Genomic DNA, 25,071 nt, shown 5'->3' with positions numbered 1-25,071 from the left:
TCCGAGGTCGGTAAAATGAGTACCCAGAATGTTGGGGGCAATATGCTAAAATCATTGTAAACCGCTTAGAGAGCTCCGGCTATAGAGCGGTATATAAATGTAAGTGCTATTGCTATTGCTATTTATTTTTCTCTCCTATCTTCCTTTGTCTTCTATCATACATGCAAAATAATTAATAACAGAGGCATAGCAAGGTTGGAGTGGGCCTTGGGACAAGAAATGGCCCCTGTCCTTCTGGGCCCTCCACTGCCTTCTCCTCCCCACTCCCATGCCTTTGTTGCAGAGGACATGATGAAAAAGAAAACTGTTGGCATGCCCTCTCTCTTGCTCCTAAGCAAACACCACACATTCCCCACATATGAAGAAACATTTAACATCTATACTATTATTACCACCTTATACATTAATGCTGTTGGAAGTGAGAATTCTAAAGCATTGCTCTTAACACTGCAGTAATCTCTTCAGGCCACTAGAGGCATGAGGGGTTATGTTAATAGGTCTCTCTTAGTCAGTTAAGAGTCAGAATTGTTCAGTTATTTGAACTCAACCTAATGTCTCTAGATAATCTCTTGGGCTGAACGTCTTTACCACCAGAGCATACACTGCTGTGTGAGGGTTTTAGTGTTTCTCCTCACACCCCTTAACACATGCAACATCAATAACACTTCTAAATTTCTTTTTAGCTTGTTCATACTTTGCACTCCCTCACAGACATGCACACACAACCCAGTCAAAGTTTTCCACAGGAAACAGAGTCCTAGATTTCACCCCAGGAGTTAGAGGTAAACGGAACCCACCTGCTAAGGAATACTGGGTCAGAGGCGGAGGACTATTATGGTTTTACCCTGTTCCTTTTAATGAGGGTAAGATTCAAAAGTCCTTATGTTCCTTTAACTGAAGATCTTTTTAGCTCTGCCTCAGCTTCAGGAGGGAAAGGGGAAGGCTAACAGTGTCAGGTAGCATCCCTGCTTCCTCCTGTCATTGTGACTGGCTGGCTGGCTGATGCTCAGTGACATTTCCTTGGCTGTGGAGCCTATCAGTCAGGCTGAGAGATGGATAGGCTGAACCTGAGGACTAGCTATCAGAAGGAGGGAGGGACACTGCCTGACACTCCTCCCTTTTCCACTCCTGGAAAGGACTTGTCTTACTTGAAGCCTAGATGTATGTAGTACACCGCTCTGGGCTCCTTAGAGGAAGAGTGGAATATAAATGTAAAATCGTCATCCTCAGATCAGCTAGCGGTGTACCAGTGAGTTCAGGAGGAGGAGAATTAAGATTGAACTGCTTCCAAACTATGTCCCCTTCCCTTCAGGGTCTAGAAATATTTGTCCCACCTTGTTCAATTATAGCTCACTGGTTAATTAAAAAAGTCAATAATTTGAACATATCTACAGGATAAGATCCTGCATTATTCCTACCAACTCATTTGCATAACTACTAATTCCATAGAAAGCACAATCATATACTCCCTAATGAGAATACTTCTAACCAACCCCCACTTTTGGAATGTTTTTGTGCAACTGCAAGATTTTGAAACTCAGGAAAAAAAGAAATTTTTTTTATCATGCTTATTAATCTTGCCACAGTTAAGTGAAATTTCACTTGTGTAACTATGCTAGCTATGATTGTGCTCAAATTTATTCTAGCTGCATTGCATTACCATACTACCTTTGGAAGAAAAATACATCTTGGCAGTTTGTTAACACCTTTCATCTCTACTACCTACTGCAAAAAACCTACTGTCTTTAGTGATCAGACTTAGCAAGGAAACATTTATATAGCTCTAAGAAATCAACTGAAGATTATAGAATTGAAGTGGACATTGCTGTCTAAAAAGGTAAACTATATTAGTTAGCTACTGAACTGTGAAGTTTGGAGGACTATAAAACAATGAAAGAGCTATCTTTTTCTAATTCATGTTAATAGCACTACTTCTAAAACAAGTGTTTTGAAACTCACATATCTCTTTATATAAATTTATGAAGCTCTCTCAGCTACTAACAGGAGTACCAAAATAATAAGGTGCTTCCAAAACAGACATCAGAAATAAGGTAGTCAGAAGTCTAAGGGTAAAAGGGATTCCCTTTGTTAGGCTCTCTGATGGCACACCACTGGGCCCTAATGGTACCTGACTAGTTTTCCTGGTGTCTCACACAAGTGGGACAGCAAGATACCAGCGAGTCAATCATACCTGTATGTACCAACTGGCCCCATTTCCCCTGATAGGGTCCAGCACAGAAAAAGCTAACTAGAGCAGAAGCACTGAAGGAGGAAATTGGTCACTGCTATTGTGACCTGCTGCCTGCTCAACCTCCCTGTTGTGCTCTGGCCTGATTACTTGATGAGTGGCAACTCCATTAGCAGACAACCACCTCCTTCAGGGCATGAGGCCATTTATAATTTCACATGTGCCATGCCTAAGGTGTCAGAGACTAGGCCATCTTGAAAATCTAAAACAAGTTCTAGTACGAACTAATCAGCCTACTTTCTTTTCACTGTCTCTACATCTGGACTAAATTTGGCACAAATCAAGGTGCACAAATTAATCTCTTGTACTGCAAACGTTAATGTGTCCACCATCTTGGGCACATTGGGGTGGATGTCATCATTACAAACTGCACCATTGAGGTGTCCCTGTGTGTCATTCACTACAGCTGTTCCAAATTTGATTCAAATTGGTTAGACAGTCCTCAAGTTAGTGCACTTGCACCTCTGCCTCAAAAGTTTATGCATCCACCACCTTGGATTAGGGTAAGTGACAACATCACAAACTACACTATTGGTGTATCCCTATGTGTCCATTGTGTGTATCCCTATGTGTAGCAAATTTGGTTCAAATTGGTTAGACTGTCCAAAGGTTAGTGCACTTGCACCTCAAAAGTTTACATGTCTGCCATCTTGAATCAGTGTGGATGACATCATCACAAACTATGCTGTTGAGGTATCCCTACAACTGTACCCGATTTGGTTCATATTGGTCCAGGCATTGTGAAGTTGATGGGGGACGCATGGACACACATAAGGAATGCTGGGTGATTTATTAAGCCTCAAATAATTCAGTATGATTGGCTGTTGAAGGAAGAAAAGAAGTTCCAGGTTGTTTTCAATTGAGATAAACTTTTAGTTAATACTGAATCATGCTGAACACCCAACTTCAATAGTGTAGGTTAAGGTGTGGGACAACAACCAGGGAGACTCAAGTTCAAATCCACACCTGTCCATGAGCTCATTGGGCAAGCCTGACCAGTCACTATCCCTCAACCTAAGGTTTTCAGGGTTGATGTGAGAGTAAAATAAGATGAAAGAACTTATATCACTCTGACCTCCTTGGGGGAAGGATGGGATAGAAATTTAATAAATCACTTCAGTGTTAATAAATAGGATAATGAATTTATTAGGATCCATTATGTATTCCATCCATATAGTACTCTCAGAACATTTCCAATACTTACTTCAGTTCCTGTTCAGCTATTGTGTTGTACTGTATATTGAATCCAGGTTATATAGGTACTTACCAAGTGCTTCAGAGCACTTCACATGTGTTATCTCATTACAATCTTTACAACAGTCCTGTGAATTTAAGTTTAATTATGCTCATGTTGCAGGTGGAGGAGGCGGCTTGCTTATGACCATCTAATAGTTTATAACAGAAGTGGGATTCAAACCAGGTAAACCCTTAGTCACAAATCAGTTTCTTTGCTACTACACACCAACATACCAGGTTTATTAAACAGGGTTATATACAACTCCCTTAGCAGGGTTCTCAACAGTGGCCTACAGTAGGGTTTCTCCTAGCCCAAGTAAAATAAGAGAGAGGATCTGGAAACTGGTTTGTAAGGCTGAAAACAATACATATTGTTTCTTGATTGGCAAGTCAAAAGTAGTTGCAAATGAGGAACGAGGACACAACTGGGGAAATCAGATGACTGGAATTCCCAAAAAGAAAAAAAAGAAAAAGAAAACTAGTCATAAAGGAAAATACCACACACACACACCATATAATTATAAACTTGAATCCCAGTGACCTTCCAATATTAAAACATCAGGTACATAAACCAGAGAATGCATCCATGTATAGGTCTTGAATCTTCTTCAAGACCTAAGAATGCTTCATACTGGAAGTTATACACTTTTGTGTAACTTAGCTGCTCCTTAATAATATTGTTTGAGAGAAAACGAGTTAAAATAAATATTCAGATTAAAGGATAAAATATTATCCTTATAAAATATTCACATTAAAGGATAACATACAAAGAATTTCAGAAGTATTTTTGGATGGCAATTTCTAGTCAGAAATATCTATAAAAAGGCATGTGAAACTACGACATGACACATTTCTCATTTAGACATCATCATTCAGTGATTAATCCGTATAGCAGAACAGCTGAGAGATAAACATTGTGCACTTTATTTTGCAGTATTTTGTTAACATAAAATGCATCATGTTTTGTGAAGTATACAACTTTCATATAGTAAACTGAAACAGTTGTACAGGAGGATGGGAACAAGTACAATTCCACAGAAAATCATTAAATATTCTGCTACAGACATGATGGAGTTGGAGCTTAACTTTTAGACTGGGTTGATCCTTCCATGAGGTAAGGTGGTCACTTTAGGTGGCAGATTATTGGGGTGTCTCCTGCCATTGGTGCAGTTCTTTGGGACCAATCTGACCTTTGCAAGGTTTGCAAGAAAAGCTTTTCCTCACAGAGTTTGCAAGAAGCACAAGAAAAGGAGGAAGCTGCTGGCAATCTTCCATCCTCTCTTTCCGTCCACCCATCCCCCTTTCAAAGCCTGATAAGAGGGTTGCTTTTGAAAGGGGTCTGGCCTTAAGCAAGGTTGTGGAGCAAGAAAGCATTCAGAATTTCACCTCAGGCACCACAGTACCTTGGGCCACCCTAGCTTTTAGACTTGGCTGGTCTGAGCAACTGAAGGGTTCTCACCTACCCCAGTGACTGCTTTTATGAGTAATAAAGTCTGAGGCTATTCACACGATGGGACGAAATCGGGCTAGCCTCTGCTAGCCCAATTTCGTCCCATCGTGTGAACCACCGGGCTCGGCTGTGAGCTCGGTGGTTCCTGAGTGGGTAACCCGCTCAAGTAATCCGCCCCTTAAATGTTTGCAGAATGAGGGCTCCGCAAACCCGGTTTTTTGGATCTTGAGGAGCCACGGCACGGCTCCTCACAAGGAGACCTCCGACTGGGAGGCTGAAAAGCAGCCTCCCGGCTAGGGGGCTCCTCCAGTATGCCCTGCTTAATCGCGCAGGGCATACTGTAGCTTCCGGGGCCACGCAGCCCCGATCCTCTCAGCATCCACCGGCTCCATCATGGAGCCGGCAGTTGTGTGGGTGGCTGATCCGGCCACCCAGGGATCTCGCCTTGCTTGTCTGCGGGGAGAGTGGGCATAGTGGAGGTTAGGGAAAAGGTTGACCTTCCTGTCAGTGTGGCTCTGATCAAAATTGTGGCCCCTCTCTGCAGCTACTTCTAAAGAAATAATACAACATTAACTCTCAACATGGAATTCACATATTACATCTAGTTTGGCCTATAGTCAAGCCCTAATCCGCAGCTTCAGACTCCGAGTTGGGATAATAACACTAACCTACCCGACTCAGATTACTAAACCAATGTGAAACACTTGGAACACTAAAAAAAAAGCAGTATATATATATACTATGGTTTCAGTTAGGGATTGACAAACCTCAGGAAACAGTGAGCTATGGCACCTAGGAATTTAACAGTGGCGCCTAGACAAGGATATTTAGAGGGAGAATAATTTAATAAAATTGTTATTTGTCCCAGGCAACCCTGTTTTTATTCCAAGTACATTACTTACCTGTAAAGGGGATTAAGAGAAGCCCATTTAACCCTTCTTTCAATAATGTCATTCATTAAGTCTACTAATTTTCTTAAGTGTCCATTATCTAGCTCCTAAACTTTGGGGCTGTCTCCTAGCTCCAAAGAAAATATGTCAAGGCTTAACTTCAGTAGTTGCATGTACACTATATTATACAAATCACTAATTTAAATGTTGAGTGCCAGTGCAGCACAGTGATTAGAGTACTAGACTGGGATGCGGGAGGCCCAGGTTCAAATCTCCACTTGCTGGGTGACCTTCAGACACTAATTCTCTCTCAGCGAAACCTATCTCATAGAGTGGTTGTGAGGGTAACATGGGATGGTTATGCTGTGTTGTGCTCCTTGGACAGGGTGGAATATAAGTGTAAATAAATAAAATATTGGTGTAGTTCTCATTACCACATCAGCAGTGGCTCTGTTAAATGTAACATTAGCAGAGCCAATTATAAAACCATAATGCTAAATGATGTATATTTTCTGCACTATGTTGTCTAGTGGCTGATTAAGCAAACCTCCACTTAATTATAATTTGTTTATCAGGTGTAAGCATAAAATCTGCAGTCTATGCCTGTCAACATTTTATTTACCCAATATCTTTTAAAAAATATTGAAGTCTAAAAGTTGAAACGTTGGCTAACCCTGCCCTAATGTGCTTTATACAAAATATAATCACATAACAGAATGATTTCTCATACTTCAAAAGACTATATCTACAGGCTCAATTTTGCATCAATTTATGGGCACAACACACACTATTTTATTTTGAAGAAGCAAGGTAATACGGGGGGGGAGGGTAGGGAGGTTATCTTTCAAGTTTGAACTCTTGATTTAAGAGTCAGCACAATGGCATGACAAAAGCTAAAGAAGGCATACAATATGAATAGAATAATGAACAAAGATAAAAGTAAGCAGTGCTTAACTTTAGCATTGTGAGATATCATGCTACATAAAGATATGTTTTTAAAGAAAAACAGAAAGAAAGCTGAATATGCATATCCATAGGTCTGTGGAGATGGATTACTGCCACATTTATTACATGCAACAGTCAGAAGGGAGTTCTAGGAAGAAACATTACGACTGCTGTAGAACAATACCATGCTGATATTGACATGTCAAACATAAAGTATGTCCAGCAGATAATAAGATCTGGACAGGGAAGATCTGGATAAATAAAACTACACTGCCTACACATACATTTTAAATCATCCCTGCATATTGAGGCTCTTCGTACTTTATAGGGGAAATGTATGTCAGACCTAAATAAAATTATGGCAAATTGTCAAAACAATAGTACTCATGGCACATTACTCCAGAGTGAGTATACATTCCCATGTATGAAGTTTGTCTTTCCACAGACACCATTTGAATTGCATCTTCCTTATTTCCTATTACCATGACAAATTCTGACTGGAGTTGCACTAATTCAGACTTACCACTCCTCACAGCTATTTATAGCATCCAGATATATTCAGTATAAGTTCCTTGAGAGGGTACTGACACATTGTTCTTCTACACAATGTGTTGGTGCAAATGTATTTTGTGAGCACAAGAGGTAAATGAGATGGATAATAACCACAGTCATTGTCAGGTAGTGCAAGTAGTTATCAAATTTGATCTGGGATGAAATGCTGATCATAGTAATCCCTTACTTACAATGTGCTATACATATCTTTATATATTGTATGTGATTTAGTTTTAAAATATACATCCAAGAAATATTTACGTATAGGTGAGAACAAAGAATGTTCACAAAAACAAATGTGGCTACTCAAGGAAATTCTATCAAAACAAATGGAATTTAATTCCAAGTCCATTGATTTGCTTCTATTTTTATATGCAGTTGTTATCCCCTGCTAACTGAGCAAAGAGGCACCTTTTAAAAGTGGCGATTATCTTTATTTAGCAGGGGGAGAACAACTGGCCCTATCAGTGCCCAGCATGGCATTCCTCCAGTGGCTGTTGCTGATGTCTATCTTATGTTTCTTTTTTAGATTGTGAGCTCTTTCGGGACAGGGAGACATTTTATTTATTGATATCTATGTAAACTGCTTTGGGAACTTTGGTTGAAAAGTAGTATATAAATATTCAGTCTATTCGTATTCATACTACTGTTGATATGAATATTTGTATCCTGCTTCTCAACAAAAGTTTCAAGTTTTTCCAACATAGAAAAATAAGATGGTTCTGTGTTCCCAAATGGATCACAATCTAAAAAGAAACATAGGACACACACCAGCAACAGCCGGTGGAGGGCTACTGTGCTGGGGTTGGATGGGGCCAGTTGCTCTTCCATAGGGACATAGGAAGCTGCCATATACCAAGTCAGACCACTGGTCCATCTAGCTCAATATTGTCTACACAGACTGGCATTGGCTTCTCCAAGGCTTCAGGCAGGAATCTCTCTTAGTCCTATCTTGGGGATGCCAGAGAGGGAACTCGGAGATGCTCTTCCCATCATGCTCTTCCCATCAGATGCTCTTCCCATCGGAGATGCTCCATCCCCTAAGGGAAATATCTTGCAGTGTTCACACATGTAGACTCCCATTCATATGCAGCCAGAGCAGACTGTGCTTAGCAAAGGGGACAAGACATGCTTGCTAAGACCAGATCTCCTCCCCTTGCCAAACAAAGAGAATCACTACTTTTACATTCCATTTGAATAAACTGAGGCCTTTCCAAGTAATAAATTGCAAAAGATAAAGCTTATCATGCACAATAGTCTTGCTCCCCCTTGTCCATAGAACCATAATTCCATTTGTGTTTTAAAGAGTGGTATGAATCCATACATCTAAGTGTCCCATTGTTTTGCTTCTGTTTCCAAATGTAATTACGATGTTAAATGTTATGGTTTCAGTATCTGACAGAAATGCATCTTATTTGTTACTGCAAGCTTTCTACAAGGAAAGCAAGCCAAACTTATGCAGAACATCTCTCTCTAAGACAGGGGATGTTCAGACATACAGTGGCACCCGAGGTTTGCACCAGCAGCTGGTTCCCTCAAAGTGCACGTGCTCCCCGTGTGATCTCTACTTCCGGTCCTGGTGTTGAGATGCCAAGGTTAGTCGTGATATCCAATCCAAACCCACCAACGTTGTCATATCCAGCCCTGTTTCAGTCAGGGAACTTGACATCTGTTACTTACTTCAAATCTCAGATGTCGGGTTTCCTGATGGAAGGATAGGATGCGGAGATTGATGACTTCAGGCATCATAACTAACCTCAGCATATCAGCACCAGGACAGGAAGTAGAGGCTCATGCAGGAGCATGTGTGCCCAGGTAACTGGCTACTAACCTCAAGCGCTATCGTATGTCTGAACCCACCCACATTACTTCTCCAATCAGTTGTATTCCATCTTAATGGCAAACAGAATTGTAGACATTACACATGTAATCTTTTTTTACATCTCATCATAGTTTGCTACTATAATGCTGTGAATCATAGAATATTACCAGTATATCTGATGCCTATCACTTCAAATGTTCAGAGTGCTTTAGATTTCATCATGTGGTTTCATCACCACAACTACTCATTTTACAGGTGGAGAAAGGAGATGGAGAATGAGATTAACGATTTATACATGGTCATGCTAAAGCTCATTGTTCTGTCTATACTGAACACTCCCTTATGTTGGCTTCCTTAAGTTACATTGCTACTGTTTCTGATTTATTATCTATATTGGAAGTGTGATAGTCGTTGCTAGCGTATGAACACTTTCAGTGTTCAGAAGGCTTTATAGACTCCATTGTGTTTATTCTCACAACTGAGGCAAGTTACTGTTATACTCATTTCACAGGTGGAAAAGTGAGGCTGAGAAATAATGTTGCATATGGCTTTGGAGGAAGAACCATACCACATCTCTAGTATTGGCTTTCATCAGCTAAATATTATTAGTTTGCCAGGAAAGCTATTACTCACTCTAGGCAAAATAATAAAGATATAAAGCAAGAATGGGAACAGAAGTAATTGAGTTAGTAGCAGAAAGCATAGACAGGTTTATGATGGTTATAAAAGGCTTGAGGAATAAGTAAGTGTTGAAAATTAAGAGAAAAGGAAATTGACAGGCACAAATACATGCACAGTCAATAGATAGTGACAGCTTCCAACAAGGTCAAAGCTTTGGATTCTTTATTCCGGGACACTTAAAGGGCGTATCAAGCTGAATCTCATGGCACATTTCCTAACCTACTCTCTTTTTGCTTTAGACTTGCTATACAAGGCAAAACAAACCTATTGTCCACACAAAAACCTTGAGTTGAGCCTGCATAAGTATCCTGAGAATTTGAATTAAAACAAAACACAGAATAATTTCTCGGCCCTGTAGTTTAAGAAAGAAAGAAAAACAAGAGAAGCTATAATTTGATTAAATAACAGAGGACTTTTGGTGATTTCAGATTACAGTGTAGATTGCATATTACAGTGAAGTACCTGCAATCAGTGCAAGCATCACATATGCATCAAGGATCACTTAAGTACTATGGAGGAGACAAGCATATCATAGAATTATATGGATTCCCAAACAACCTTCGAGGAATACTATAAGGGAACAAAATGTCTATGGAACAGTGGTGTCATGTGAAGAAAAACTTTTGAAAGAGCTAATTTCTGTCTCTTAGATTACCCCATTTTTCGCCTACCAGGTTTACTTTTGTTTTACCTATGGGCTACTGTGGTCTGTTAGAGTTAGTCCACATACTTGCAGTTGACATCCATTGGTGAGACTGACCAACTCTCTTGTGGTATTGCTCAATGCTTGTCCTTCACCTACTGATTAAGAAACCTAGACTAACATGCTTAACTTGATTTTTATTATGAAAACAGCATTACAACACATAGCGGTAGGCCTTCTGTGGAAACAAATGAATTAGTAGCTCTGGCTCAGATAACAGTTAGCAAGTCTGTATCCTGTGAATTTTGTTGAAGATTGGCAGACTTCAAACAGGAAAAACACAACAGGAAGTTCATAACCAATAAGGCTACATGAAAAGGCAAACAATGTGGTTTCTCACACACCTTATTGGTCTTGTTTAGAAAAGTCTATAGAGGCATGACTGAAAACCTTCACAAAATGTGTTAAGTGCAACGCTGTGCATATAATGCCTTGATTCTGTGCAATCATTGGTGTACAAATCCATTGCACATGGTCTAGAGAAGCTTGATTGCACAGAATCAGTAATATGCAAAAACAGTGTTGCAATTAACAGACATTGTGCTGAGATAATGGACCTGAACTATTCAGCGAGTATTCTTATATTTTTGTGAAGGTTCTCAGTCATGCCTCTAGAGACTTTTCTAAACAATCTTCAGTCTGAGCAGCACATGGATAAAGTATTTCATGAGAAAAAAGTAAAACTACAAGTAGCAGTGTTAATAAATCGATGAGACTGATAGTACACCGCTCTGGGCTCCTTGGAGGAAGAGTGGGATATAAAATGTAAAAACAAAACAAACAAAATCTTAGCATGGTGCAAACTTACTGGAACTGCTTTCTTTTGAATGAAAGATAAAATTGATGTATACCGCAAACTTCAATATATGTATGTTACTTTATAAAGTATTGTAAAATACTTAAGAAATGGAGATACTGGAAGCTGTATGTATTAGTATAACACATACTTATAATATATTTAAATTTAAATATATCATAAGTATGTATTATACTAATACATACAGCTTCCAGTATCTCCATTTCTTATCAGAGCAACTGAGGAAGACAGAAACTGAAAGGTTTTGCTTTATATTATCTATACTCCTGTTAACATGTTTACATTAAATTGATTTTAACTATATCCTTCTAGGAACCAGAACATATTTGTCTGAATATCTGTTTGATGGTTGAATTTTCACATGTGTGTATATAGACTATGTAAAAGAATAACCAAGTGCTATGGAGTTCGGGCCTAGTGGATTTTGTGGACTTTTGATAGCTATGATTCCTACTCACCTCCACCCTCAGATACAGCTATAGTCTTTAGCAAAAGAGGAAAAAAGTCTCCAGAGCAAGAAGCCAGTGAGAAAAAAATGAGACAGTTAATAAATACTTTCCAGAACCTAAATATTTGAACACTGTATCCTTTTATTTATTTTGACACTTATGGATTGGCTTTCAGGACCACTTCACAATTTAAAGTACTACTTGTACCATGTGTACATGAACTGCACAATTGTTGCTCTGGTCATGTGTTATAGTGCCCCACTGTGTGAACAGTGTGCTCATAGTGAAAAAAAACCAAGAATGAAACCAACAAGATTGGTTGTGTCTGTGTCTGATCTATGATTGTAATAAAGCTATTCATTCAAGAATGCACATTGCAGAAAATGAAGTTTCCTATAAAGAGATAGTTCCATTATACACTTATAATGAGTGAAGTGGCTCTCAAAAGCATCGAGGACACAGCCAGATGCCACTGCAGTGGTACTTTCTCAACATTTAATATCATGACTTTGCGGAAGGTACCTACAAACTCACATATTCCATGGCTAGCTGTAATCTTCAGTTCCTGGTAAAACTGTTCAGGAGAATGTGGCCGTCGTTTGAAGCCTCTCAGTGCAAACCATGAATCACTTGAGCTGAGTATTTCATGATCCTATGCATATTATCTCGGTTTAATGCCATAAATCACTCGACAATACTCAATACAATATAATTCACTAGGCAATTTGCTTTGCCTAGCACTATAGCCAAAAAGTACTTCAGGGCTGTTCTCATGACCCAAAAACAGGGTCAGAGGAGCAGCCAGTCAGGAGAGCTGTGTGCACCCCTGAGATCAGCAGTCAGTGTGAATCCAAAGATAAAGGAAGGGAGAGTGATCATGTGGAAGCTGGGTAGGACAGCTTTTTGTCCACCCTCAATAAAATGCTATATCCCAACACATCCCTTCAAACGGGCACAGACAGAGAAGAAGCTTGATGAGCAACTCCTTACTTAAATTGGAAATATGTTGTGAGGGAACAGAAAGCTAACATGAGGGAGAGAAAAACACTTTAACAGTTAGGAAGAGGAAAAACATTTGGAGGGAGATGAAAAGGTAACAAATTAGGGGAATCATGGGAAAACTTATCAAATGCTTAGGGAAAGATCTGCGCCCCTGTCTGCAACCTTCACACATCTTTACTCACCATTCCTAGTCATCCCAAGATCTCCAGATTCTTCATATGACTCCACCCTTTCCCTCTTGTTTTTTCTTATGTACAGACCTGCCTCCCAGAGCACCCATGTGATTGCACTGACTTCTCTTCCAGGGGCAAATCTACAATTGCATCAACATGTGCTCTGCACATGGGTTACTAGGGATGGGAGCCACCACATTAACCCATTGCAGCCCCACAGCCCTACTGCTGCTGGCCTCCACAGCCCCTGCTTGCTTCCAGTTGCCCCCCCCACCACCTATGCACTGCTGGCCTCCACAGCTCTGGGCGTGTGCCAGTGCTACAATGTGGTATAATGGGGGGAAAAAACTACTGGGCTGGTGATAGCATTATACTGCATCACAGCAGTATCATGGGAGAAAACTACTGGGGCAGTGAGTGGGGGCTGTGGAGGTCAGTGGTGGGTAAGTGGGGGCAACTAACAGCATCAACAGTGAGCAAAGGCTGTGGAGGCCATCAGCGGGTGGGCAGTGGTGGCAGGCTGCCAAAAAATCAAGATACAGGCCACTGCCAACGTTAGTGCTTGCTTCAAAGGCATCTACAAAACCCATCTTTTCTATGAAGCCTTTGACACAATTCCCTAACTCCCCACTGTAACTATATCTAAGTACAGTACATGCAACAGCAGTAATGGCACATTATGACCCTGTTTATCTCACTTCTCTTCCCTTCCCTTGTTGTTTTTCCTTTTCTAGATTATAAATCCCCTTAGGCAGGAACTTGTCCTCTTATTCTTTGTAAGGCACCATGTGCATGAATAACATCATTTAAATATATATCCCTGATTAACAGATCAAAACTTTTTTTTTTTACAATTAACATTTAAACATATATAAAAACCTCAGTTAGCAGACATAATCTTTGAAGAGGCCTTCTCTTTCATTCTCACAGGAGATAATGCTTTTTCTGAAATGGTGCTTCTGTGCCATATACTCGTGTAATCGAAAAATAGAAACACACCGTTTCTTCAAAGTCATTTTTGTATTAATATTGAATAAAGCTCAAAAGAGTTCTACAATCATTTGGTAAGTCCAGCTTGATGGGGGCTAGAAAGCGTAAAATAGAAAACTAGTTGTACATTCCAGTTATACTCAACTCATACCGACATTAGTACAGGCAGGTGCAGAAAACTGCCGTCAGTATCGCTTGCGAAAAAAACTTCCCATTCAATGAGAGTAATAGCTTGATTCTGTGTTTTCCTGGTAGTAAACTCCTGAGTTCAACGGGACGGGATTCAAACCACGTAAACCACAAAGCAGTTACCATCGCCGTCCCTCTTCCGTTTCCCCGAAACTGCCTAACACAGGCTAATCATTCTGGAGGCACAATTTACTTTATTGCCTAATCCGGAGCTAGGAAGGATTACGCGACTCTCCTTAGCCTTAGGCGCGCTGCTGAGCAGTCCTTACTGAAAGGTCCCTCCTTTCTTGCAAGAGCAGATCGCAGAAGACGACGCTCTCTTTCCTCGTAGGCGACGCCTGCCGCTCACCTGGACACACCTGAGCTTACCTGGGCCTGCGTAGGCGCCGCCTGTCCCTAACGCAGAGCGCCCCTTTCGCCTCCCCGCCCCGCCCGTTCCTCGCCGCGCAGGCGCACTGCCGCTCGCCCGGCAACACTCCTGGGGCTCGGCTCGGCGCTGTCATGGCGGCAGAGAGCAGCAGCAGCAACTGCTGAGGCAGACAAGCAGGCAGGAAGCGAGCAAATGATGGAAGAGCTCGCAGAGGCGGCTGCAGAGTGAAGCGGCTGCACAAACTTCAGGCTCCGTTCCTAGGGTGGAAGCTCCTCCCCCACTTCCTTCCTCCTCCTCCCTCGCGGGCAGGTAGTGCTAAGCTGGTGGGGGAGAGAAGCACAGGAGACACCTCTTCCCTCCACCCCGGGAAGCTCGCTGGCGTTAGAAGAACCTTCTTCCCTGCCCCCCCCCCCCGCACTCCGCCCCGCGCGCAGCAGAGGCGAGGAGCCGGGCTGGGTGAGTGTGCGAACTTCCTTGCCGGCCCCACGTTGCCCTTGCACCTGTGATTGTGAGGGAAGGAGGAGAAGCAGTAACGCAGCTCGCTGTTACCTTCGCCGCTGAGAGACAAGGGACTCTGCAGGAATAGAACTGGGCAGAGAGGAGGGGATTCCTTGCTTTAAAACATCTCTCTCTGGGAGTCCAGCCTCGCCCCCCCCCCCGCCTCAAGCAAGTTTACCGTCTTATTAAGAATACAGCAGGGAGGTGCTTACCTGTATGATGATGCAGTTGCGCCTGCCCGTATTTCCCTCGGAGCGGGAAGGGAGGGGAAGGGAGCAGGTGTATGTGCAAAGAGAAAGGAGTTGCATGCGTTTTAAACAATGTGTTGACTACTAATAATAACTACTATCGTTTTGGACTCTTCAGGTTAAGGAGGCCACTGTCCAGTACCTTGCACTGAGGAAGGAAAAGAAAACCCAGACTTCTTGTGCTGGGTATACCAGACTGTATTCAAGGTGCTTCAGAAACAGGATCTGGCTAAAGGCTGAACTCTGTATTTTTGGAGTGCTGGCGTCTGCTGGCAACTTGGAAGTGAACTAGCTATGGCTAGTGAAGATAAACAGGTTTCTTCTCAGCCAACAAGTGACGAAGGAGGAGGGGAAGGTAGTACTGGTGGAAGAATAGAAGGGGAAGTTGTGGAAATGGGGAGCAAGCTGCAGCCTTTGAATCCAGGAATCCCTATCCGTGGCATCAGGATGAAATTTGCTGTTCTGACAGGCCTGGTGGAAGTTGGTGAAGTATCCAACAGGGATATTGTGGAAACTGTGTTTAATCTGGTAAGTAAAACTGCTTGCAAAAAAGAGGGAAAGCATGTGATGAAACATGAAGGAAGCAAGTATAAATTCTGACAGCCTTGTAGTTGAATATAAAGGACAGGATCCAAACGAAGTTACTTATGACTAAGCTCCGTTCAGCTAAATGAGATATGGCTAACTAAAGCCACATCCATGGGATGCATGCAATGATGAATATAATCTGGATCCCGCCCAAGTATTTACCCGCCTACCTATTTGTCACAGGGTAGTGAGTCTAGCATGCTATTATCCTGGAAGGGATCCTTACTTAGACCAGGTGACAGAAGGCTGCATTACTTTTTTTCTGTTGCAGTTCTTGTCTCTAAAAAATTATTTTATTCCAAGGTATAGCTGCTGTTGGAGAAGCTTTCTTATTACTTTATAAAAGTAAACTCAGAGTGCTTGCTTACTACAGGCTTGTGAATTGGTTCTAAATATATCTGCTTGTAGTGCTGATGTAATATTATGTTTTGTGATGTTGGGTTAATAAAGCAGACTTCACCATTGTAGTGACACAATTGTTGATACAGTATAGCAGATTTTAAGATGACGATGTAAGGTTTGGATCCTGCAGATGTGCTTGCTTTAAAAAACACTGTTTTACTTTTTCTAACTATAGTAATACAAATAAGCCTTTGCAGCTATTTCTGCAGGACTGAGATACAGTTAAAACTTTGCATGTCAGAATTAGCTTTCTTGAGGGCAGCAAACTTTTCCTTAGTAGTGAGAGTTGTCTGAGAGAGAGAACTTTGTGGTAATTGACAAAAGCAAGAGCAGCAGGCTTTGTGTAACAATGAAACTGCATTTGAATGTCAGAATAGTTAAGGCATTTTTTAGGTCTCACATTTTTTAAAATATGCAAAGTGTATAGTAAAACTAAAAAAAAAAAGTCATAATTATGTTGCATTTTGGATATTTGGAATATACTGGAATATATTGGAATATACTATAAATATTGGATATTTGGAAATACGCATAGCTAAACATGTTCTTATAAACATTAGAAGACAAGGGTAATAGTGTCTGTTTTAAACATGGTTAAGGATTATTAAAGTGACTTAGGAGTGTATTTTGAAATACAAGCTTTGAAAGAGCTTATAATTTCAAATTAGCTTTAAAAAGTTGAATGGAAAGTTAAAAGGCACAGTATTGTACCCTTCCACATGACTGTAAATATCTGAAGACTGAAGTCCAGATCCAGATCTTGAAAACAACTTAAATTATTTTGTGAAGTCAATAAAACCACTTGTGCCATTAATGTGTGTTTGAACTAAAACAAATGTAACTGATTGTATAGATAAGTGTGAGTTACTTTTAGTTACAGCCAGCACTCAAGTTGCTTGATGCAACCCAAGTTGAATAACAGTATTTTATTCAGCTTCAGGATTGGAAACGTACAGCTAGGGATGAAAGAAATAACTAGAAACATCCTGTGGCTAAAGAAGCTAAAATGGGAAGTGGATGAACTCCTTTGGTAAAGTGCTTTTTAGGAACTGCGAAGAGAAGCTATCCATTGTAGTAATGCTTTTGTTATAACATAGAGGTAAATCTTTTTCATCTATAACAAGATTCATTCAAGCTTTTAAAAATTTATTTATTTATTTATTGTTAAATTTATATACCGCCTTTCATTAAACAATTCCAAGGCAGTTTTCAGCAAAATTTAAAAACAAGATTGTAAAAAAGACACAATTAAAATATTAAGCTAAAAATACAAAACAAACCTGATTAAAAATTATGATGACAGTTTAATTAAAGATATTCCCAGAATAATTGTGGCCTAGGCCTGTTCTAACATGATGAGCAAACTGTGGACTGTATTAAAAATTTTTTTTAGTTATGGCTAAGTATTATTGAGTTAAATAGGACAATTAGTAATGATGAATTAAATCCTATTAATCTCAGTGGGACTAAGTCATGACTAACTTTCTTTTGATGCACTCCTCTGGCCCTTGGAAAATATTGCAAAGACATTCATGCTTCATCCCTATTCCTCTATTTCTTGCACTGGTTTACCAGCTTAAAAAAACCCAACAACCTCTGCATCTTGTTTCGTTAGAAGAAAGAGAAAGGGTCTGAACCACCTTAAACTCATCTGAGCAGGAAGCAGTAGGTAACTACATCTCGCATTACAACTGTAGCTTAGGGATGTGTATGAAGCTGTTCGGTGGCCCTTTTCTGGACTACTGAACTGATTTGGAGGTCCAGCGTTCAGACCTCTGCTGGCACCAAAACTGCTGGGGCAGGGCTACTGCATACCTCCTTGTAGCCCTGGTCAGTGTAAAACTGGAAGTGCCCGACCTGCGTTTTGGAGGCAACGCTGGCAGAGGAAACGAGGCTGGGGTGGGGAGGGCGTCCTCCCTATTTCTTAAAGGTAACCTCCTCGTCGCCAAACCGTCCAACTGACAGTTCATGCACATCCCTATTGTAGCTTGGTATTCATATACAAATTCACTGAAGACTCAAGAGGACTGCAACATCTGAATTGCAGGATTGCACATGTATGAGTAATTATACAAAAGTTTACTCTCCTTTCTAAAGGATTTATCCCAGTGCCTCTGTCTGTAGTGAAATACACTATTGGCAATACAGTCAAATTGATTTAAATTATGAGTTATGTAGAGAAGTCATCAATATTGAAGTCTTGACCCTTGTAGAATCTGGAGAAAAAATTGCTTTCATGTTTTTATTGGAGTGAGAATCTGCTTTTTCTAGCAAGTAGCAAGGTGGTGTCAGTTCCAAAAAATTAGTTGGCAATTTGAATGTTGGTATAGGGTACAGGCTTGATTTAACCTTTGCTCAATCTTGAGCATATACACAGGAAGAACAATTTACTTTTAGAGTTCTTTCATTTAACCAGTACTAAAATTCTGCAGCAATATTCTGTAGAAGGTATGAATGTTCTATAGAAGATTATTTTTTTATATAACATATGGAGGAATGTTGGACTGACACAGTGGCTCTCTGAGGTCACTAGTAGAGATCTGTTCTAGCTATACTGCTTAAGGTCTCTGTAACAGGAAATGCTAATTATTGCTCCTGAGGCCTTGCCCACCAATTTTGATAGTGGATGGAGGCCATTTTTCCTCATGGAGGCCGTGAGTAGGGAAAATCCAAGGGTTACAGAATTTCCCATATTACTCCTTTTTCAATGACTGTAGCCATATATGTACAGGCAATAGAACATCTACCATAAGGCCATAGTTTAAGAATTGTGGGCACTGGGCCACATTAGCATGTAACACGGAACCGCAGTCGAATGGGCCTGCAGTTCTGCAGGTATTATGTCTGAATGCAGTCAGCCTGGGTTACACACGGTGATGAGACTGAGGGTTCAGATTTGGAACTCCAGTCGGAGGTCTTGGGTTGTAATGAGCTTTGTCATTGCAACCCAGGCAGCCTGCGGTATATCCAAATTCTGAACCACAGGCTGCTTCCCCTAGAACTGAAGTTGAGGGAAGAAGCTCCTCCCTCAACTCCGGTGTGATTGGCTGTGTGGGATGTCCTTCAGTTAGGGGCAGAGCCACCATTGTGCGAATGGATTCAAAGAACCCGGGCCAACAATGGAAAGAGCCCTCCAGAACAGCCCTGAGCAAACTCCCCTCTGCCCATGCCTGGGTTCCGGAGAGCCCCGGGTGAGCTCTCCGTTGTCCTTTTCAGGCAGCATTTGCTGCCTGAAAGCATTTCATTTGCTGCCTTAAAACATCTATTTCCCTTTTTCTCGCTCCAGGGAGGGAGCCTTCCAGAGCCAAGCCACACCCTGTGCGCATGATGTCACCTCCAAGGGATGTTGCTAGAGGGGCCACCAGGCAGGCAATTGCTTTACATAGGTATATAGGCCTTATACTGAGTTAGACCATTAGTCCATCTAGTTCAGCATTGTCTACACCAGGCCTGCTCAACTTTGGCCCTCCTGAAGATGTTGGCCTACAACTCCCATAATCCCTGGCTATTGGCTGCTGTGGCTGGGGCTTATGGGAGTTGTAGTCCAAAAACAGCTGGGGGGCCTAAGTTGAGCAGGCCTGGTCTACACCAACTAACAGCAGTTCTTCAGGGTTTCAGACAGAGGTTTCCCGACACCCCTATTGGAGATGTGAGGGATTGATCCAGGGACTGCTCTTTCACTGAGCTATGGCTCCAACCCCTATTAGTCCCTCATTACCTTAGGTAACTATGTGGATAACAAAGGTCTCCTGTACTTACAAGTAGGCCTGTGGTAGTTCAGTGTAGCATGTTGGCTGTGGTCTTGTGATTGGTGATCAGATATAGAAGACTGACCACTTTCTGTTGGATTGTGTGTGGAGTAAGCTCAAGCCAAACAGGAAGCTGATTCCACTGTGTTCTGTCTAGTAATCTTCTGCATTTTGCTGTTTGGAGGTTTGTCCCAGTGGAGATCCTGTAGAACAGGCCTGCACAATTTGTGCCCCTCAGCTGTTTTTGGACAACTCGCATAATCCCCAGCCACAGTGGCCAATAGCTAGGGATTATGAGAGTCGTAGGACAACATCTGCAGGAGGGCCAAAGTTGAGCACCACTGCTGTAGAGAGTGTGTGGATGGAGTGGAGTCGGAAAGAAAAGAGAGGGAAAGGAGAAAGAGAAAATGGATTTGGTTCTGAATAAAGTTTTGGTTAAACCAGCATAAGATTGCTTCGTATTTACAAGCGAAGCAGTTATAAAATACATTGCTGTGAAAAATGATTCCGTTACATGTAGCTTTGAGAAACATTAAAAATATAATTAATGCAAATATTGTGGCAAGTTCGGTCTTGAAAGCTGTGTTTGCTTACATTGATTTGGATTTTTCTTTGCAGTGTTTACTTTTAAAACTTTAGGCATTCTATATGGTAGTGAAATCTCAATTAATTATTTATCATGAAAACAATCCTTTTTAATTTTTTAAAAACTTGCTAATTGAGGAAGAATAAAGCCTTAAGGGCCCATTATCTATCTAATGCAACTTGCTTATTTATTCATATTTTAATAAGTTGGTGATTTGAAGAATGCTGCATTTTTATTATACATTTCAGACTTCCTGGCTGATAAAATGACAAAGGTTAAACATTCATGAATTACTGATCTTCAAACATTCTCTACAAAATGACACCACCTTTGATCAGTTCGCACCATTTTTTAACTTTTCACATCTTTGTTTCTGTGTTCATGGAATTCCCTTCCACCACAGTCTTACATATGGTGCCCCCTCCAGTTGTTGCTGGCCCCCTCCTTGCATGCTGCTCTGGTTGTTTAACAATGACAAGCTTAGTAAGCATGTTTTGAACGTTTGTGGCCATAAGAACAGCTGGATCAGGCCCAAGACCCACCTAGTCAAGCATTCTGTTTTGCACAGTGGCCCACCAGATGCCTCTGGAAAGCCCACAGGCAACTGCTGAGAGCATGCCCTCTCTTCTTCTGTTACTCCTCTGAAACTGTTATTTAGAGGCATCTTGCCTCTGAGGCTGGAGGTGGCCCATAGCCCTTGTCTTAATAGCCACTGATAGACGTGTCCTCTATTTATATTATGATAATGAATCTCGAGAGACCTTGGAAATACTGTTTATTGCTTCAGTTGTGGTGTGTGTTTGGATGGATGGATAGATAGATAAAATCCTGGTGTAATCGTTAAGATAGTATCATTAGCTAAATGATACAGGCTGATTCTCACATTAAGGCTGCCACCCTATCTTCTCAATACTGTTAGCTTCTTGCACAATTTCACCATTACCTAAATGTGGACAGGAAGCTTTTGAATAGGGATTGAAATATTCTGTTTTCTTATGCTGCCAAGTTGTATAGGTTTCTTGCCAAGTTTTGGAGTAGGTTGGTTACGTTTGGGTGTGTACCAGTGTAGTGGGTTATTTCAATTAACTAGCTTCAGTTTTGCAGGATGCAATAATGTCAGGCTGCACCCAGGGCAGAGGTTTCTGATGAAGTCCCTGCAGAGTGGTAGCACAAGTCATAGCCCAGGCCCTAGAAGATTGTATTAAATCCATATCAAATGATGCTGAGCAGCTGCTTTGAAGATAGTTATATTCAGCCTCTCCCACTATGTTTCTTCTTCCAATCACAATAATAAGCTGTCTTGTAAAGATAAAGCCCTAGAGTCATTTTCAGTACAGAAGCCTCCATACACCTAATTTAAAGGCGAGCTGAGAACTGTGTACAATGTATAACTTAATATGTGTGTCAAAGTAATTACCAAATGTCTCTTGTTCTAAATCACTTGTTGGAAGGACTTGCAATATACTATTCTTTTCCAAAATATATACTCGACGGCACACTTTATCTTAATGGCCCATCTATACCTCTCAGGTGGTGAACTTTGCAAGTTGGACTCTCTCATCTTCTATCAAACCACAACTGGAGAATATTTTTTGCATATTAAGTGAAATTGTTGAGGGTCACCTGAAAAGCAGCACATAAATATCTAAAATACATTTTCAGGGAGGTGCTCATGTTGATTTGTAGCAGCAAAACCAGAGTTTTGTTACATCTTAAACTAAGACATTTATGTTCATGTGCATCTTTTGAGATCTTTCCCCTCTCTCTTTTTGTTTTCATGAGATATCTTCCTTTCTTGTATATATGTGTATACAGAGAGAGAGAGAGAGAGAGAGAGAGGTTTAATTACAAAATAAGTATGCAAAGCATATTCATGGATCACAAAATACTATTGTCTGACGTTTTGCATTAGAGAAAGTCCTTCAGGATTCCAGTTATTTGGTGTTCCACCTCCTTTCGCTGTCTGTATCAGCTATCAGGAAAACTGTTTGTTGCAATCCTGATGGATACCTGGACTCTTTGGATACAAAGGACTTTTTATTTAGGTTAATGAGCTAATTATTTTAAAACCTCTTATTATACAGGAGCATAGTGTAAGTTATGTAGTTGGGGCCTTTACTGAAGTCTTCTCTGCTGTTCAGTCAGAGTGAAGCTTCCTTCATCATATAAGAGCTGTGCAGCGGCAAACTGATGTGCAAATGTGATATGAAGTTTGAGGGAGGATGGAGAAGAGCAAATCTTTATTAAAAGGAAATTGTCTGTGGCAGGATTTGGTTTCAATGGTGAGCAATTGTGAAGGAAGTTTAATTTCTGTACCAGAGGTCTGTTAAATAATTAACCAAGCAATTTTACTTCTCTTCTAAAACTTCATCTGGAGCCTATTGTTTATATTCTGTTTACCTCCTTAATAAACAAAACAAAAAGGTTTTTCCAAGAATGTTAAAAAGTGAAGAAGAGCTGTGATTTTTCTCCCAGTATTTCATGTATATTCACAAATTCTGTTTTTTCCTAATTCTGCTTTAGCTGTTTTATAAATATGTACAGAAGCATTTATATGTTTTATATGGTGTATCAACTATATTTCTGATTTAAAGTCAGATGAATTACATCACTGTTGGATGCAATGTGTCGAGCTGCCACTGTACTTTATACCCTCAATCTCCTACTTAATACTATTCTAAAGTAAAGTGTGCTGTTGAGTTGGTGTCGAATCCTGGCGACCACAGACCCCCGTGGTTCTTTGATAGAATAAAGGAGGGGTTTATCATTGCCTCCTCTCACGCAGTACAAGAGGATGCCTTTCAGCATCTTCCTATATCTCTGCTGCCCGATATAGGTGTGTTCCATAATCTGGGAAACATAACTGCAGGGATTTGAACTGGCAACCTCTGTCTTGCTAATCAAGTCATTCCTCCCCTGCACCATCAGGTGGTTTAATACTGTTCTACTAAGATACAAATGTAATTAAAATGTTGATTATTTGCAGCAGTGGAAGAGCTCAGGCTGTTGAGCGGCATTCTTTTTAAAACAGTTGACTGATATACAGAGCAAGTATGCACTGGTGCAGCAAGAGAGTAGTCGTAACAGAACTTCTCAACTAACTGCATCGATACAGCACAGAAGCTGCAATTTTTGATGCCTCCCCTTGCCCAGAAAGTTGTCTGTGCCACTGGAAAACATGTCCCTGAGGGTGGAACAGAGGACATCTAGGGAAGTGGAGGGTGTTAAAAATTGCAGCTTCTGTGCTGCACTGGTGCAGTTGGCAAGTTCTGTTATGCTGCTCTCTTGCTTCACTAGTGCGTCCTTGCTGTGTTTGTCAGCCAGTATTGTATTAGCTAGGCCAACTATTAGAATAAACTCGTCAGTTCTTCAAAGTAGCTGTCTGATGTAGGTTGAATACGTGATCATCTTGATTCTATTTCTCAGAACTTTCCACTGTTGCTGCTAAGTGGGGGAAACCAACTACCGTTAAGACAATCACTTCATACTGTGTGAAAGTCTGCATTGCCGTCATTGCATAATATCTTCTAGGTCATTGGTGAATACACCTCTAGCTCTGGTTATCCTAGTTCTGTCACTTCAGTCTATGTATTGTGTCCATGATAAAGTAACACTGGTTTGAGCTAGGTTGAGTTCCTAGTATGAAATTACAGTGGACTGATTAAAGGCCCTAGTTTTTGCAGTGACTTGTAGCTGCAGACGGACTACTGGAGGATTAAATGGAGTATACAGCTAAAACAAAGGCATGTGCTTCTAAAACAAAATTTTAAAAAACCCCTAACAATTTCTGTAAAGGTTTACAAAAACATGAAAGTGTGTGTTTGATACAAGGTGCTAGTCTTCATTAGGGATGTTCATGTAACCGGCAGGGGGTGGCTCGAAGGCAGGGGGGTGTACCTTATAAGGGTGGGGGAAGGTGCCCTTACCCCTCACTCCTCACGCCACATTTCCCTCACCGGCGCTCCATTTTAAAAGTGTACCTCCCTGCCGCCCCGTGTCCTCTTGGGCCAGAGGTAACAGGAAGTACTCGGCACGTGTGTGCATATCTTTAGTGTTGTGCACAAGTGTGACTTTAGGAAGCTGTATGAGAGACAATACTAGGTTTCAGATTTAGAGATACTTCAGAAAAGGTGGGCTTATTTCTTTCAACTTGTATTCCTTACATTCTGTACAATTCTGTTATCCTTGTAAGCTTTTTATTCACACCTTTGCCCTTTTTTTATCATGCTATTCTTACGCCTATCCACTTCTAATTCATCAGCCCCTTTCCTGTCCGTCCTTATCTTTCCTTTCCTCAAAATTACTTTTCTGAATTAAACTTATTCTGCGCTTCTTCACAGCCCTCTGAGTCTCCTGTGTACCATTTTACATGTAACACTCCCAGACACATCTAATCTTCTCCTTCTAATGTAAATTATCAACTTTCTAAGTAGTCTCTGTGATGGTGGTGTTCAACACCTTGCATCCTGTTGACACTAAAACA

At 40.9% G+C, this 25,071-nt stretch overlaps 1 protein-coding gene and 1 long non-coding RNA gene across 6 annotated transcripts in view; both read left to right on the top strand.

The window, feature by feature from the left end:
• The first annotated feature begins 498 nt into the window (after window positions 1-498).
• On the top strand, window positions 499-12,093 carry LOC128325982 (uncharacterized). Of its 2 annotated transcripts, none has more exons than XR_008307776.1 (4): window positions 499-863; window positions 1,647-1,837; window positions 3,606-3,668; window positions 11,657-12,093. It is a non-coding gene; the product is annotated as an uncharacterized LOC128325982 (long non-coding RNA). The 2 variants fall into 2 exon arrangements; XR_008307777.1 differs by lacking the exon at window positions 11,657-12,093 and adding an exon at window positions 10,253-11,420.
• Window positions 12,094-14,548: 2,455 nt separating this feature from the next.
• Window positions 14,549-25,071, top strand: part of LRBA (LPS responsive beige-like anchor protein) — a 567,920-nt gene continuing 557,397 nt past the window's right edge. For 2 of the 4 annotated variants that reach the window (XM_053251993.1, XM_053251990.1), the window contains exons 1-2: window positions 14,550-14,973; window positions 15,382-15,791. In XM_053251993.1, the coding sequence (XP_053107968.1) occupies window positions 15,558-15,791 (234 nt within the window). In that variant the 5' untranslated portion in view covers window positions 14,550-14,973; window positions 15,382-15,557. Of the gene's footprint in view, window positions 14,974-15,381; window positions 15,792-25,071 lie in introns of all 4 variants that reach the window. The other 2 variants (XM_053251992.1, XM_053251991.1) reach the window with 2 other exon arrangements.

Source organism: Hemicordylus capensis, chromosome 5, assembly GCF_027244095.1.
Source record: "Hemicordylus capensis ecotype Gifberg chromosome 5, rHemCap1.1.pri, whole genome shotgun sequence".
Lineage (NCBI taxonomy): Eukaryota > Metazoa > Chordata > Lepidosauria > Squamata > Cordylidae > Hemicordylus > Hemicordylus capensis.
The sequence above is the reverse complement of the archived record's forward strand: the minus strand, read 5'-3'. Positions and strand labels throughout refer to the sequence as shown.